The 15,680-nt window shown below is 55.6% G+C and overlaps 1 protein-coding gene across 3 annotated transcripts in view; it reads right to left on the bottom strand.

Moving 5' to 3' along the window:
• RAB11FIP4 (RAB11 family interacting protein 4) overlaps positions 1-15,680 on the bottom strand; it is an 80,290-nt gene that overhangs the window by 24,157 nt on the left and 40,453 nt on the right. Inside the window, exon 1 of one of the 3 annotated variants that reach the window (XM_029211801.1) lies at positions 14,446-14,720. The exons of 1 other annotated variant lie outside the window; for it this stretch is intronic. In XM_029211801.1, coding sequence (XP_029067634.1) covers positions 14,446-14,475 — 30 coding nt within the window. In that variant the 5' untranslated portion in view covers positions 14,476-14,720. Of the gene's footprint in view, positions 1-11,456; positions 11,478-14,445; positions 14,721-15,680 lie in introns of those variants that run through there. One more of the 3 variants, XM_029211802.1, reaches the window with a different exon arrangement.

The following is a 15,680-nucleotide window of genomic DNA, read 5'->3' as shown; positions in this document are numbered from 1 at the left end:
GCAAATGCTGGAGAGGGTGTGGAGAAAAGGGAACCCTCTTGCACTGTTGGTGGGAATGTGAATTGATACAGCCACTATGGAGAACAGTATGGAGGTTCCTTAAAAAACTAAAAAGAGAACTACCATACGACCCAGCAATCCCACTACTGGGCATATACCCTGAGAAAACCATAATTCAAAAAGAGACATATACCCCAATGTTCATTGCAGCTCTATTTACAATAGCCCGGAGATGGAAACAACCTAAGTGCCCATCATCGGATGAATGGACAAAGAAGATGTGGCACATATATACAATGGAATATTACTCAGCCATAAAAAGAAACGAAATTGAGTTATTTGTAGTGAGGTGGATGGACCTAGAGTTTGTTGTACAGAGTGAAGTAAGTCAGAAAGAGAAAAACAAATACCGTATGCTAACACATGTATATGGAATCCAAAAAAAAAAAACGTCATGAAGAACCTAGGGGCAAGACAGGAATAAAGACACAGACCTACTAGAGAATGGACTTGAGGATATGGGGACGGGGAAGGGTAAGCTAGGTCAAAGTGAGAGAGTGGCATGGACATATATACACTACCAAACGTAAAACAGAGAGCTAGTGGGAAGCAGCCGCATAGCACAGGGAGATCAGCTCGGTGGTTTGTGACCACCTAGAGGGGTGGGATAGGGAGGGTGGGAGACGCAAGAGATATGGGGACATATGTATACGTATAACTGATTCACTTTGTTATAAAGCAGAAACTAACACACCATTGTAAAGCAATTATACTCCAATAAAGATGTTAAAAAAAAAAAAAGGGAGGGGGATTCTTCTAGACGAGTGGTTCTCAAACTTTAGAGTTATTTGGAGAGTGCGGTGGGTTGTTAAAACTCAGATTGAATCAGTTTCTGATTTAGTAGGTTTGGGGTGATGTCTGAAAATGTGCGTTTCAATAGATTGAAATAGGTTTTGTTTTTTTTTTTAAGTGCATTTCTAACAAGTTGTCAGGTTATGCTGATGCTACTGGTCCCAGGGCCACACTGGGAGAACTGCTGTTTTCAATTACCCAAGAGATATAAAAACCGAATGTTATCTTTGATTAGATCCTGGTTCAAGCAAGCAAGCAAGCAAGCAAGCAAACCACCACCTAGCTGTAAAAGATCTTTTGGGGACAAGTAGGGAAACTGGAATATGGAGTATATACTGGGTGATATTAGGGAATAATGCTCGAGTTTGCTAGGTGTGTTAACCGTATCTAGTTATGAAGGAGAAATGCCCTTAGTTTTAATAACATCTTGCCGAATTTTATTTCAAATGGCTCAGAAAACAATCTCCCACACAGACATAAAGCAAATATGGTAGCAGCACCGGGGAGCACCCGGGCATGAGAATCCTTAACGGTGCAGTCTTCCTCCGTGACCAGCTCCCTGATGGTCTGTCCTGGCTGCAGGGGCTGATCTGGACTCCCCGTGAAACACTGTGGGGTTCCCTTGTGTGGTGATGGAGGCACGGCTATTGCAGGGGCTGTATGGTGGGCTCTGGAGCCACGAGGGCTGGGGAGCAGGTGCTGTGAGCCACTGCAGGGCACTGCTTACGGCAAAACCTATGGGAGTCATGCAGGGTGGTGGCCAAGAATGGCGGCCAATCCCACCCGCAGTGGCCTCCCATAATCAGTTCTTACAGGTCTCATTTTTTTCAACACGTCAGAAGTAAACCTTACATACATAGAGTGTGAAAGACAGTTGCCCCAAACTTGCTGAACTGGTTAAGGAAAAGTGTAAAATCTCTCATAAACTTAGCTCCATTTAAAAGGAATATGGGGGGACATCCCTGGTGGTCCAGTGGTTAAGACTCCGCGCTTCCACTGGCGGCGGGGGGGGGGGGGGCGGTGCGGGTTCGATCCCTAGTCAGGGAACTAGGATCCTGAATGCTGTGTGGTGCAGCCAAATTAATTAATCAATTAATAAAATAAAATAAATAAAATGCATGAAGGATCTGAATAGACTTTTTAAAAGTTTTTAAAAATAAAAGAACTATGAAAAGGGGCAGCCACCCTTTAAGAATGCTAACCTAGGGCTTCCCTGGTGGCGCAGTGGTTGAGAGTCCGCCTGCCGATGCAGGGGACACGGGTTCGTGCCCCGGTCCGGGAAGATCCCACATGCCGCGGAGCGGCTGGGCCCGTGAGCCACGGCCGCTGAGCCTGCGCGTCCGGAGCCTGTGCTCCGCAACGGGAGAGGCCACAACAGTGACAGGCCCGCATACCACAAAAAAATAAAATATAAAAAAAATGCTATCCTAAAGGTAGAGTCAGCGGAAAGAGGGAGCTCAGAGGACCAGCACAACATCCTTGGGTAAAACCAGCGCTTGAGGATAAGAGCTGAAGGGTGAGCAGTCTAGGTTACAAATGACTAGATCAAGAGGCAGGGGCGGCTCAAGCTGTAAGAATGTGAAGGGCCCCTCATCAGTGGCGGGCCTTTGCCTGAAGGCACAGCTACCTCCCCTCCTCTTGGGCTCTCCCTGGGTGCCAGGCTCCGCTCCCCCTCCCGCTCCCCCTCCCCCCTCGGAGGATGATTCCGGAGAACCTTTCTGTTATGGGCAGAATTGTGTCCCCCTCGCCCCCCAACCAGCAGTCTCTTAGAATGTAACTGTGTTTGGAGACAGGGTCTTCAAAGAGGTAATTAAATTAAAATGAGGTTATAAGGGTGGCCCTAATCCAGTGTGACCAGCGTCCTTATTGGGAAATTACGACGTGGACAGACACAGGCACGCACACACGACCAGGGAGTACTGTTAGGGTAGCCCTAGCAAACTAATACTCTTTCCTCCTTCTCTAGGAAGGCTGTGTGGAGACCCCTCAGCTAGGTCTGTGTTTTCCACCCACCTTCCCACCCGGATAATAAGAGCAAATTCCTTCAAGGTCAATTCAATTCAACCTCCATAGAGAACTAACTATTGAATCTCCAGAACCTTGTCAAGAAACTTGGGATTTTTTTTTTTTGGTCAAAGGAATTGTTGGCTTCCCTTCCATGATCATTTTGAGATATCGCTGCTTCTAAAGAGACTGTATCTTGCTGACACTGAAGCCTGGTGGATCTATGATTTTCAGGACAATGTTTCATAAGCACTTTATACACGGATCTAAGTAAATTATTTCCATTTCTTGTGTTCTCTCAATAGCATAGGTATTATAGTTTCGTTGTAGAGATGCGTGTGTGCAGTTCAATCACGGGCACTTAAAATTGCAAAGCCAATTTTTGTTTGCCCAGAGCTGTACACAGTGTAGTTATAGTACAAATATAAAAGTTATTTTGCCTAAATAGTGGCTGGTTGACGAGAGATCAGCAGTTAGCCCCGGAACCACAGAGCCTCTAACCCTGGGCCAGGCCACCTCTGTGGCCAGCAGTGCCTAGTAATTGAGCAAGATATTACCAGTTTCTCCATGCCAGGCAGTATTTCTGGCTACTTGAAATCTAGGGCAGACTTCTTCCCTCTGTTGTGGTCAATTTAGGAAGGAGGGCGATCTACCACTCCTGGGACACATGGGCACCCTCCTCGGCTGTGATGCCAGCCTCCCCCTGACACTGCCAGAACCAGAGTCCCCTCCCCCGCCCCAAGGCTGGCTGTCTAGGGTCAGTGATGGTGACCAAGAGGCCAGGTAGATACTGCAGCTGAATTTGGCTAAGTGACCCACCTCCAAGGAAAACCCACGGGGGAGGTGGCCCCAGGGTCCACTTTTGCTCCCACGGGCATCAAGCCCTTGATGGGGTCTAACCATCCCAACAAAGCCCAGGGTCCCAGATCTGAGTGCCCTGGTAAATCTACCCCCGAACACAAAGGATTCCAACAGGCCAGCTAGTCTCCCCCACTGCCCCTGAAGTAGAGCCAAAGGTCTTGATTTTCAAAGAGAACGTGGACTTTGGAGGCAAACTGTTGGGGATTATGAAAACAGAACTTAAACTGCTTCCACATCTGGAAACCAAACCCAGCAGCCAGCCCCAAGAATTCCAGGCATGTCAGCCCGGAGAGGCTGCAGGTCAAGGGAGGTGTTTCCTTTTGGCCGAGTACCCCCCATCCACCTCCCCGAATCCACACGCAAGATCTGTCTGCAAGAGGCCAGGTGGAGCCACACCTGAGAGGAAGGCAGGAAAGGAAGGTAACACACGGGAGCGCTGACCACGCGGCCAGCGTCTGCTCCGTGCTTCACTGGGGAGGGTCTCGTTTTCCTCCCCTAAAAATCCTGCAAGTAAGCACTGTCTCCTCCCTACAGATGAGGACCCTGTGTCCAGAGAATTTAATTCACTCTGCCCTGAAGTGATGCTGTCTGTGATTTTTCTGTCCACGCCCATTTGTCATCACACAGAAAGGTGGAGCCATGGGAACCTGAATCAGGAACCTTAACTTCCATTGCCCCCTCTAAATTCTCAAAAAAAGATTCCCCGAGTACCCTCTGGGAAGCCCCAGTTCCCACCAGCCATCATATCTACGGCTCTTCCTGAGGAAACCACGGGCCAGGTGGAGAGCAACTCAAACGTCAAAAGCGAATCCACAGGCCGCACATTGAAAGGGGGGCCCATCAAGGGCTCTCCTGGCTCTCTGAACAGGGAACCATTTGGGGCTACAAATTATAGCTTTGAAAGATGTGGCCGTCTGAAGTGAGGGCTTAATTACTCACACAGCCAAGAGTCTGTGGGGCTTGTCTTGGGGGCTCCCTGTGTTACCATTCTGATAAGAGGAGTTTAAAGTGAAGGCTGGGGAAGGGATATCAGGGGCCAGTCCTCCGCCCCCGAGAGCCCAACAGGTGGGCCCAGCCGCACTCCAGCAGGGCACCCTCAAACGATGTGATATAACCTCCTAGGGGACACACCTGGGCCGAGCTGACAGTCCAGAGCTAGGCTGGGTGCCCACCCCAGCCCCCCTCTGCCACAGGAAGCCTCGGGCCTTGAAAGGCCAAGCAGGTGCCAGGGTTTACCCACAGCTGACGGCCAAGGCTCCTTCTGACCCGTCCTCCTGGAGTGGGCAGGGTGGGATCAGGCCGGCCAACGACACGGCGGCGACTCTCCTCCTCCACACCCCACAGAGCCCCCTTGCCAGGCTCTCTGCTTTTATAACCTTCCGGCACCTTCCATCAGCCCAGAGTCCCCGGCAGTGCTCCCGGCAGGCTCAGTCGAGGTGTCCCTTTTTGTCCTGCAGCCTTTGCCAGGTCCAGCTATCCAAGCTGCCGGTTCCAGGGATGCAGCCCTGCACTGGGGCCACCAGCGCACAGCTGGCCAGGGCTCAGGTCCCTTCCCAGGTGCCCCCCGCAGTGGGGACGGGGAGAGCACTAGGTCCCGCCAGCAGCCATAGCTTGGGGCTCAGAGGCGGGAGGCCCCCAGGGAGTCCTGGAGTACTGAAGTCCCTCAAGACCCCCTCAAAGAGCCTGTGGGCTCCCCACTGGCCATGGAACCAGGTCCTGACTCTGCAGGCAGCACACACAGGCCCCGCGGCAGTCTCGGCCTCAGGACACGACCCCAAGCTCCTGTCCAGCTTCACCCCCCAGCCCCCAAGCCCTGGCACGTGATATCCCTTATGCGTGAAACACAATTCCTCCCTGGGTCACACATGCCTGTCCCTAAACAAGCCCCAGTTAGAAAGTCACTGTATCTGGGAGGCCAACGCCCTCCATCCACCCTCCACCTATGCCCCTCACCCCCAGGCCCAGAACTGAGCTTCTAGAGCCCTCCAGCCATCTCTGGGCACCCTCCCTCCGGTGAGCCCTGTCTCTGCCCGTGACTCTCCCTGGGGCGCCGGGTAAGGAGGCACACGCCAGGCTGGGTCCTCATCCTCACCTCCCCCGCCCCTCATGTACCATTTTAAGGAGAGAAGGGGGAAGCTTTTCCATCCCAGCCTTGGCACAGCTAACCCACTGGCTCCCCCTGTCCCCAGCCAGGAGCTGTGTGGTAGCCTTGCCTCCTGGGGGTCCCACAGGGGCCACTGCACCAGGTATTATAGGCTCTTTGAAAGCAAAGTTCTGCCCCACCTGCAGCTCTGTTTCTCTTAGGGCTGGTTTAATTCATTACACCCCTTGGTACACCCAAAGGACAGAGGTCCACCTTTATGCCAGAGACCCAACACCACCTCATCAAAGGGGGGCTGCGAGGGCTTCCCTGGTGGCTCAGTGGTTAAGAATCCGCCTGCCAATGCAGGGGACACAGGTTCGAGCCCTGATCCGGGAAGATCCCACATGCCGCGGAGCAACTAAGCCCGTGCACCACAACTACTGAGCCTGTGCTCTAGAGCCCACGAGCCACAACTACTGAGCCCGCGTGCCGCAACTACTGAAGCCTGCGCGCCTAGAGCCCGTGCTCCGCAACAAGAGAAGCCACCGCAATGAGAAGCCCACGCACCAGAACAAAGAGCAACCCCTGCTCAACACAACTAGAAAAAGCCCACACGCAGCAACGAAGCCCCAACGGAGCCAAAAGTAAATAAATAAATAAAATAAACGTATTAAAAAAAAAAATTGGGCTGCCAACCCGACACTATACACAAAACTAAGGAAGTAGGGCTACTGGCTTTCATCAGCATCTTGAGACGCAGAGAGGAGACCTCTGACAAAAATAAGCTTTAAGATCACTGCCCACTCTGAAGGGTCTCCCTCCAGCCACCATCTCTCACTGAGCCTTCAGCCTGCGGCTCCCCCAGCCCTGCTCCTCCCTTAGGGAGCAGCCCCCCTTGTCAATCTCACCCCCCACAGGTGCCAAGGCACTGACTGCTCACCCCATTCCCTCCCCCTGCAGCCCAGCCAGGCCACCCACCACATCCCGCTTATACAGGCAGGTCCCCATGCCTTCACCCGTGCTATTCCCTGCCCTGAACTCCTCCATCTGTCTCAGGGCATTTGCTTGGAGCGACACTGTCAGCTGGCACTCCCTGAGCCCTTGGCACCCAGCTAAAGAAACACAGGGGGGTCTTAAACATTTGAGGAAGACCAGGAAAGAATGCATCTATTAGGCACCTAGCATGTGCTGGGTGTTTCTGTGCGTCAGCCATCGTGCAGATGCGAAAACTGGGGCTCAGAGAGGTTAACCAATTTGAAAAGGTCACAGAGCTAGCTGGACTAGGGTTTGAACAAGGTCTGATTTCAATGCAGCAAGGAAGGTGCAGGAATGCTAAACACACCTGGAGATGGCAGGGTCCAACACTCAGCATTGGAGCAGCCTCTCAGGCTGAGCCCTGCAGGCCACGGGCACAGGAATTAGCTGGGCTGGTGGCACCAGAACTTGGACTTGAGCTGAAGGTTGCAGGGACCACAGCACACTAGACCACTGACTGCTGTCAGCTGAGGCTCCCGGGGCTTGTGCCACCCTGGCCACAGGGCATAGCCCCCTCCCCTTTCCCACCACAGGGAGCTTCAAACAGGCTACATGTGGGAAGATTTTACAGAAAGGGAGAGGAGAGCGATTTGAAAGACAATTGCTAAAGGGAAACATGTGAAAATGAAAACTCAGACAAAGTGGGAGGAGGAGGGAAGGAAGGAAAAGATGATGTTTAAGGATTGTCAACTGAGTCAGGAAGCCAAGATATGAAGGTCAGTTTCCCTCTGCTACCTTGGGAAGGCCAAGGACCCACTCCCTGCCTTCATTTTCCCTTTCAACCCAGGTGGAAGGGAGCAGTATGACCTCAGACAGTACCCAGCAAGAGAGAAACAGGGAAAGGTGCCTCGCACACAATCCTGATGACTGTGGAGCCATGACCCGCATCTGGTAGAGGAACAACCCAAGGCTCAGAGAGGTTGCTTTACTTTCCCAAGGTGACACAGCTTCTGAGCTGTAAAGCTGGAAACTGAGCCCAGGTCTGCCCAGTATCCAAGCTCATTCCCTTGAACCACATCAGAGTGTTGCTTTATAAATCCTCCCACCATTACAAGATGGCTCTACTTCCTTCCTCAAAGAAACTGGGCAAATTACGTAAATTCTCTAGTGGTTACCTAGTTTCTGTGTTTCATCAAATCCAAGATGTCTTTGATTTTAAGATGCACTGTTATTTCGAGTGTACCAAGAAACGGCACTGTCAATTAAATTATAACATACCAGCAAATGTATGACACATAGCAATTTGAGATGTTAAAATGTGAGGAAAAAGTTATGTCTTAGAATCTATAAAATACAGTGTGACTATTGGTGGGGAACGGGGATTCAGTCAGTTCCTTTGTGTGTGCGCGCGCGTACACCGAAGGGTAATGACAACTCCGTGCACGCACGTCTGCGCACGCGCGCGCACACGCACACACCTGCTGCTGTGGGCTCCTTCTTTGCTAATAACTCTTGCAGATAATCACACAACAATGTGCTGGCCAGACCTGCCTTGTCAACAAGAACCCTCATTTCACCAGGAGGCCATCAATTCAAGGTTACTCAACACTGTCAGCCAGAGGCTGTCCTCACCACCACCCACCTGACCAGTCAGCCCGGCCAGCCTCGCCTCAGTGGAGCTGCAGACCTCTGAGCAGCCAAGCGAGACAGACAGGCAGGTCTGCTCCTTGGAAAACTACCAAGGGCAGTCACTCGACATGGCCGGGTGGCTGCAGAGCCCACACCTTTCTACCTGGCCCCTCTCCAGATCTCCTGGGGCCTGCAGCCAGCCAGACCCACAGTGCTTCAATAAGGCAGGGACTGTGTTGGCAATGGCAGACGGGCAGCCCTGCTCCAAGCTGGCTTTTCCAGCTGAGGACAGGTGGACAGAGAGGCAGGTCCCGGCTGGAGGCGAAGGGCAGTGGGCAGAGGTGCGGACCCACTCTCCTGGGTAGAGGGGCCACGGCCGGCAGAGCAGGCGGCCTCTGGGAGGAAGGACCCGCCACAGTTCCACACCAAGCCCCGGGGAGACGGCCGTCACCTGGGAACGTGCTTTGCATCTCATTCACAGACTGCCTCTCGGGCAGGCGCCAGTCACTTCACCCAGCCGCAGAGTCTGCATCTGCAAAGGCCAAGTTGGTTTCTTTAAAAGCACAGAAGTTGAGGAAGTGGAATCTTGCTCCTCCTGTCCTCGGGTAGCCGAGTTTTTCCCCTGCCACCTTCCTGTTTTGGGGCTGACATCTTCCCTGCAAGAACTTCTGTTAGGAGCGAAGGTTATCAGTCACAAGAATCAAACCAGCAGAAGCCTGAAGGAACTAAAAATAACGGCTCGCTTGTAAGCCAAGCATTGTCTTAAGTGCTTTTCATACCTTTACATATTTGATCCACGTAACAACCTTATGAGAGAGGTAATAGCATCATTCTCTTTTCACAGACAAGGAAACAGAGGCAGAGAGAGGTTAAATGATTTGCCTAAGATTCCACACACAGCAACTGGCAGAACCAGGACCTGAACCCAGACAGCCCGACTCCGGAGCCCGGGCTCTCAGGGACCACACTATCCTGCTTCTAGCTACCTAACCGTCCACCAGGCCCCGGCCAAGCAAGTGTCAGAACCCGCTCCGGGTATTCTAGGTCACAGCAGTTCATTATACCTGCATCATCACCCTGTGAGGTGGATACTATTATCACTCTCATTCTGGGAGTGGGGAAACTGAGGCTCAGGAAGGCAAGGTAGCTTGCCCAAAGTCCCACAGCTAGCAAGCGGCAGGGCCAGGGCCTAGACCCAGGTGCTTCCCGGCTCTGACACTTTTTTTCTATTTTAAGAAAACAGGCATTGGGTTACCGAGCACGAGATGAAGGCACTTGTGTTTTTTTTTTTTTTTCTTTTTGCGGTACGCGGGCCCCTCACTGTTGTGGCCTCTCCCGCTGCGGAGCACAAGCCCCGGACGCGCAGGCTCAGCGGCCATGGCTTACGGGCCCAGCCGCTCCGCGGCATGTGGGATCTTCCCGGTCCAGGGCACGAACCCGTGTCCCCTGCATTGGCAGGCGGACTCTCAACCACTGCGTCACGAGGGAAGCCCAGCACCTGTGTTTTGAGGCAGGTGTTTCTCCCAGGAAAACCGGTGTGCCGGAAGGAGAAACTTGCTCCTGTGTCTCTCCTATCCTAACAGGGAGACTGAAGTCTGGTACTGAGAGCAGAGCCCTCTCAGCTCTCTTACCCCGGGTCCACTGCAAACAGCACTGGCCACGTGACACACGTGACACCCCTTTTTATGGTAATTAGGCCTGCAGAGCGCAGGAGGGTCGGGGTGACAAAAGATGACTCAAGAGCGAGAGGGTTCCCACCCGCTCTCCCACACTCCAGCTCTGCTCAGGCCTTCCTCTTCTGGATCCCTTACAAGAGAAAAGCGCCCACGAGCAGAGCCTCAGATATTAATAATAACTGCTACGGAGCTTTGCTTTCGTTTGAGTCGTGTTTACATTGCTGGGAAAGAACCCACTAGTCTGGGAAGATGAAGCAGGTTGAATCAATGAAAACAATGCCCAAGAGTCGGGCAACTTCCCCTTTCCTGAAGGAAGTCAAGAAGGGGGGGTAGAAAAGTCGGTATTACTCGTACCGCCTGCCAGACGAAGCTGGGCTGAGGTCACCCGGAGCCCCCGGCTCTGGACCACCGAGCTACCTCCTCAGACCTCCACGTGCCCCTCGGAGGAGGCACTGATTTCTGGATGCCTATTCTCTCCTTCCACTACACACACACACACACACACACACACACACACACACACACACGCTTGGGGCCCCCAGCTATACAGAGATCAGGTGCATGAGCACCTCGGCTGGGCTCCTAAGGAGACCGGGGCACAGAATTGAGCTGCCACCTGGCCATGAGTAGAGGGAGTAAAGAGGGAGCCCAAGAAGGAGACGAGGAAGCAGAGCCCTGGGAGTGGCTGGCCAGAGCGCGGACCAGTGGGGGTTGCCTGCTACCTCGTGAGTCTTGAGCGCTGCACCCGCTGCACCCCCATAGCACTGGCCTGTGGGGACGGGGACAGCCCCGACCGTGATCTGCCTGCTTAGACAGCTGTACGGACAGCACCCCGGTGGTTTTGGCTCGTATCAACAGTCTGGCAAGGACGGTTTCCATATCCACTCAGACAGGCTCATCTGACCCGACCCGCGCTAAGGGCAGGAAGTCCATGCAGCAATGGCCACATGCAGGCACCTCTTCCCAAGGAACACCTTCAGGCCCAAACCCCTCAACAGCAAGGGTCTAAAGAGGACAGAGCACTGAAATGCATTCTGTGCCCGGGAATTTCTAATCTCAGCCTTGCTACCGTTCTCCTCCTGGGATTCCGGCTGTTGCCTAGCAGCATCAGGCGCCCCCTGGCCTCTCTGTCCCGTCCCCTGGCTCACTCTCCAATCACAGCGGCCTCCCTGCAGGTCTGTGGATGCACCTCGCCGGCCGTGGTCCCACCTCAGGGCCTTTGCGGTTGCTGCTTCCCCTGCCTGGGCCTCTTTGGTTAGAGGCCACCTTCTCAGCGAGGACTGCCCTGCCAACTCCGTTTAAAACCACAACTCCTCGCCCAGCGCTCCCCAGGACCCCGCGTTCTCTCCTGCCGCCTCTCACGCTGCAGGTTTTACCTGCTTGCCTGCCCTGTGCTACCATGCGAGCTCCGTGAAGGCAGGCATTGCTGCCGGTTGGGCTCACGGCTGTGTCTCCAGTGCCCAGCACAGAATCCAACACGAATTAGACGCTCAAATACTGCTGAATGAATTGCCTGTACTGGGCAATGTGCCTGGTGGGGGCTGGGTGAACAGACATGGGGAAGGATCTGTGCCCTGGAAGCCACCTGATGGAGGGGACTGTGTACCACAGCCAGGAGACACGTTCGCACAACGTCCAGAAGGATGCCAGGTGGATGTGCCCAGTCCACACGCCTGTCCCATGCCCGGCTGGCCGTGGGCACATTATCCAGCTGCAGGACTGGGCAGTAGGAAGACCTGAGCAGTCCTCCTCATTCGAGGGGCCAATGACTTGATGCCATCAACGCTCAGGTGCTGAGTCAAGACACAGAGGACCCCAGCCCAACCCCAGGGATCCTGCACGCCCAGCAAGACCAGGGCACTGTGCCCACTGCCAACACCGGACAGCAGGCAGATCAGACAGATGCTTCCTCTTCCAAAGGCAATAAGCCTTGCGCCGGGGGACAGGGACAGGGCACAGGGCCAGGGCACAGGGCCAGAGGGTGGGCTCCATCTGCCCAGGCTGTCCCTCCCCCGCCTAAGGTCCTGAGTCCCTGAGGCGCCTGCTTCCAGGACTTGCTCACCTGCTATTTATTGGGAGCCTCCCCCCTGCTACCCTGTGCCTCCTCCCTATCCACACCTAAAATATGAGAAGTGAAGTGAAACTGTGAAGCCCCTTAGAGCAGAATCAGCTGTGAAAACATCCCTTGGCGTAACAGGCCACCTCAGAGGAGAGAACGCAGCCCTAGGAAAGGAAGTTTCCAGCCACTCTGATGTGGGGTGGGGAGGGTGCTGGAAGGTGAGAGCCGTGAAGGTCCCCGTAAGCAGCTGAAGAGACAGCCCTGGGTGTGAGGGTAGCTGGACCCACCAGGAGGGGAGGGGGCTAGGAGAGGCCATGAAGGGGCCAGTGTGCTTTGGGGAGGGTCCAAATGCTCTGAAGAGAGGCCAGCAGGGAAGGAGAGTGGGGGCCAGGAGAACACCCACCAGCAAGCTCTCAAGCTGCAGCCCAGTGCCTCCCCAGTGCAGGCTGCTCCAGGCACCCTAATTTCTCCTCCTTCCTGCCCTTGCTGGACTGAAAGTCCTTTCCCCGCACAGGCTCCGGATAGTCTCTCTTACTGGTCTTCCTTGGGGCAAAGGTCTCGCCTCCTGCCTGCTCACCTGGCCTGCTCAGTCCGGTCCCTCCCCTGAGCACTGTCTTATCTCCAGCCCGCCTTAGTCATCCACCCCACCCCTCCAGCAAAGCCGGAGTCACCAAATTACAAAGCTGTTCCCCAGCAAGCATGTGCCCAAGCAACTGCCTGCTACTCAAGAATCCCACAGGGGACACACACGCCTAGTCATGGGGACCTCAGAGACAACCCAGATCAACTTTGCCTGAGGGCTGGGGAGACAGTGTTGGGCAGGGAGCGATTAGACCCAGTTTATCAGTCTCCCACCAGCCTTCAAACACCTTGAGGGGAGGGAAGTATCTGCATGTCATAGCCCTTGGGCACGTAATCAGCATTTCACAAACGCCAGGCCAGCAGGGTAAGGTTTGGGCCAGTCTATCTGAGTAAGCTGGTGCCAGGTGGGTGGCAAGACCCCAGTCAATGGCAGTGACTCAAGGACTCCACAAAGGCTGGGTTACACGGTTACAGGGAGGGAGGGAGGGAGGGAGAGAGAGAGACAGAGAACTCTACTGCAGAGGTCTGAGACACACACAGCTGGTACCCTCCCCCCGCCCCCTGGCAATCACTGTAACCACACTGCACCAGGGAAAGGACCTGGGGGTGCCCCTTCCCAGGAGCCCCTGCGATTAGCACCCGCCTCCAGGCAGGGAAGCCAGAGGTTTGGTGGATCCACAGAAACCAGACCAGAGGGCTCCCACCCAAGTCCTATAGGCTGAGTGCAGGAACTCGGCCCCCTTACACTCCTTTGAGGAGGCGGCCTATCCATCAGTCAAGGAACACTGGCATGTCCCTCGGGGCTGAAAGATGTGTCACCTCCAGCCATCTGTGGGAGAGCAGGGCTAGCAAGAAGGGGAAACGTGGAAAGACGAACACTGGAGCGTGCACGGATGAGAAGAAATAAAGTCTGGGGCTGGGGAGGGTTCCTGCAGCACACACACTGTTCTCCAGAGGCTGCTCCCCCAAGACCTCAGAGACGCTTGTCGCCCGCAGAGAAGCGGCTGTGACAACAGCAACTACTACCGGGGCGGACCTGCCGGCTCTTGCGGCCCAGAGAGCTACGAGCTGGGAGCCCGCGCGCACCTCCGGCCTCCGCAGCCTCTCGGCTGGGAAGGAGCAGGGCCCTGTCCCCAAACCCCGAACTAGGCTGGTCCTCCCTCCTGCCTGGCAGGGACCCTCGGAAACGAGGGAAGCCCGGGAACGGTGCTGCCTCCAAAAGCTACGGGAAATCTTCGGCCGTGCAGAGCCCGCTTCGGGACTCGGCGGGTCCAAGGGAAGGGAGCTGGGGCAACACTGGTCCCGGAGGGGCAGGCACGCTGGGAGCCGAGGTGGGACGCGAGGACGCGGGATGTCCCAAGGGAGGCGTCCGGGCAAACGAGCCTCTTTCCCGGCCAACTGGGTCCCCCTAAAAACACTTTCTGAAACGGCGCCGAGGAGAGAATTGGCCTCGTCTCCCCGCGCCCCAGGGCTAGTGCTGCCCAACCTCGCACCTGGGCGCCGGCAGAGGGTCGGAGGGGGAGGCGGGGGGGCGACTTCCCCGCTGTGGCCCAGCAAGCCGGGGGCAGGTAACCCGACCTCCCCGGCCAGGGCCGACAGGGCGGACCCTGCCGGGGCGGGCGAAGTTCCGCGCTCCGGCAACTTCCCCGGTGGCGGGGCCGCGGGCCGGGCCAGGTGCGTGTCGCCGGAGCCCCGCGACCCCGAGCCTCCCGGCCGCCGCTTACCTGGCCCCCGGGGACCGGCGGGGTGCGCATCTCCAGTCCGGCCGCGGGTCGGTGTGCTGCCGAAGGGCGAGAAGTGGGCGGGCGCGAGTCGGCGGGGCCGACGGGGATGCGGCCGGCCGAGCGGAGGGCGCAGAAACAGTCCGGTTCGAGCCGCGGCTGCTTGCCGGGTTCGGCACCAGTTGAAGGCGCCGGCCCCGCCCCCACCCGCGCCCGTTGCCGGGAGACCCGCGTGGGCCGAAGGGCTCTTTGTATCAAAGCTGCCGTGACATCACAAGGCGCCCGGGCTCAGGGTTCGAAGGGGCGGGGCCTCGCGCTGGGGGCGGGGCTAGAGGAGGAGGAAGCGCGGCCAGGGAATCCGAGCCGCGGGGGGCGGGGCCCAGGTAACCCCGCCCCCTAAGGTAGGGGCAGGTGGCTGGGGCGGCGCCGACCATTGGCCGCGTGGCCGCGGGGCGGGCCCAGGCCACTGCACCCCTCACCGGGCCCCAGGGGGCGCCTCCGGAGGTGGAGCTCGCCAGGGTCCCTGTCGAGCCCGCGCAGCAAGGTTACTGCCGCAGGGATTTGGGCGGCTGGGACCTTGGGATTACGGGAGATGAAGTTTGTAAATTCAAGCGCTTCTCGGGCGGGCGCTGTGGCCGCCGCTGCCCGTTCCAGGCTACTCTCAGTTTGCTGTCCCCGCTTCCTGGTTCACATCTGCGGACGCGAACGAAGACCGGCCAACAGCCCGCCACCACCAGCAGCCTGAGTCTGGTGACTCCTAAATTGATTCTCATCCTGAATCCCACCCACAACTTTCCCAATCTTTTCGTGTAAAGTCAAAACTGTCTTTATAACCAGTACGGGAATACAAAGAACCAAGCGGCAACAAGAACTAAAAAACAAAAGAAGGAACGGACTCCTTCTGTTGGATCCTAGTAAATATAATTTAAGTCCAAAATGTGCCCCCTCATAACTCTTCATTATGCTCCGGATTAAAAGAAGGAAAACTGTAAACCAGCAAATTTTGCAAGTGTGGTTTCCCTTTGACTTGACGTTGTATTGTGTAACTGGGGGAGGGTGCGGAGCGGACTTATCTTCCTAATTGTCTGGTTCAGGCTCGTATGAAGCCACCTTTGCTGTCCTTGAGTCCTCACTGACCAACAAGGTGGCATTTTGGTATGGGCAGGGCCCTTTCGTACAGCACCAATTCACACACACACACACACACACACACACACACACACACACACACACACACA

This window comes from Monodon monoceros, unplaced genomic scaffold (assembly GCF_005190385.1).
Source record: "Monodon monoceros isolate NGI ecotype Baffin Bay Population unplaced genomic scaffold, NGI_Narwhal_1 Super_Scaffold_9, whole genome shotgun sequence".
NCBI classification, from domain to species: Eukaryota; Metazoa; Chordata; class Mammalia; order Artiodactyla; family Monodontidae; genus Monodon; species Monodon monoceros.
Note: the sequence above shows the minus strand (reverse complement) of the source record. Positions and strands in the feature narration are given on the sequence as shown.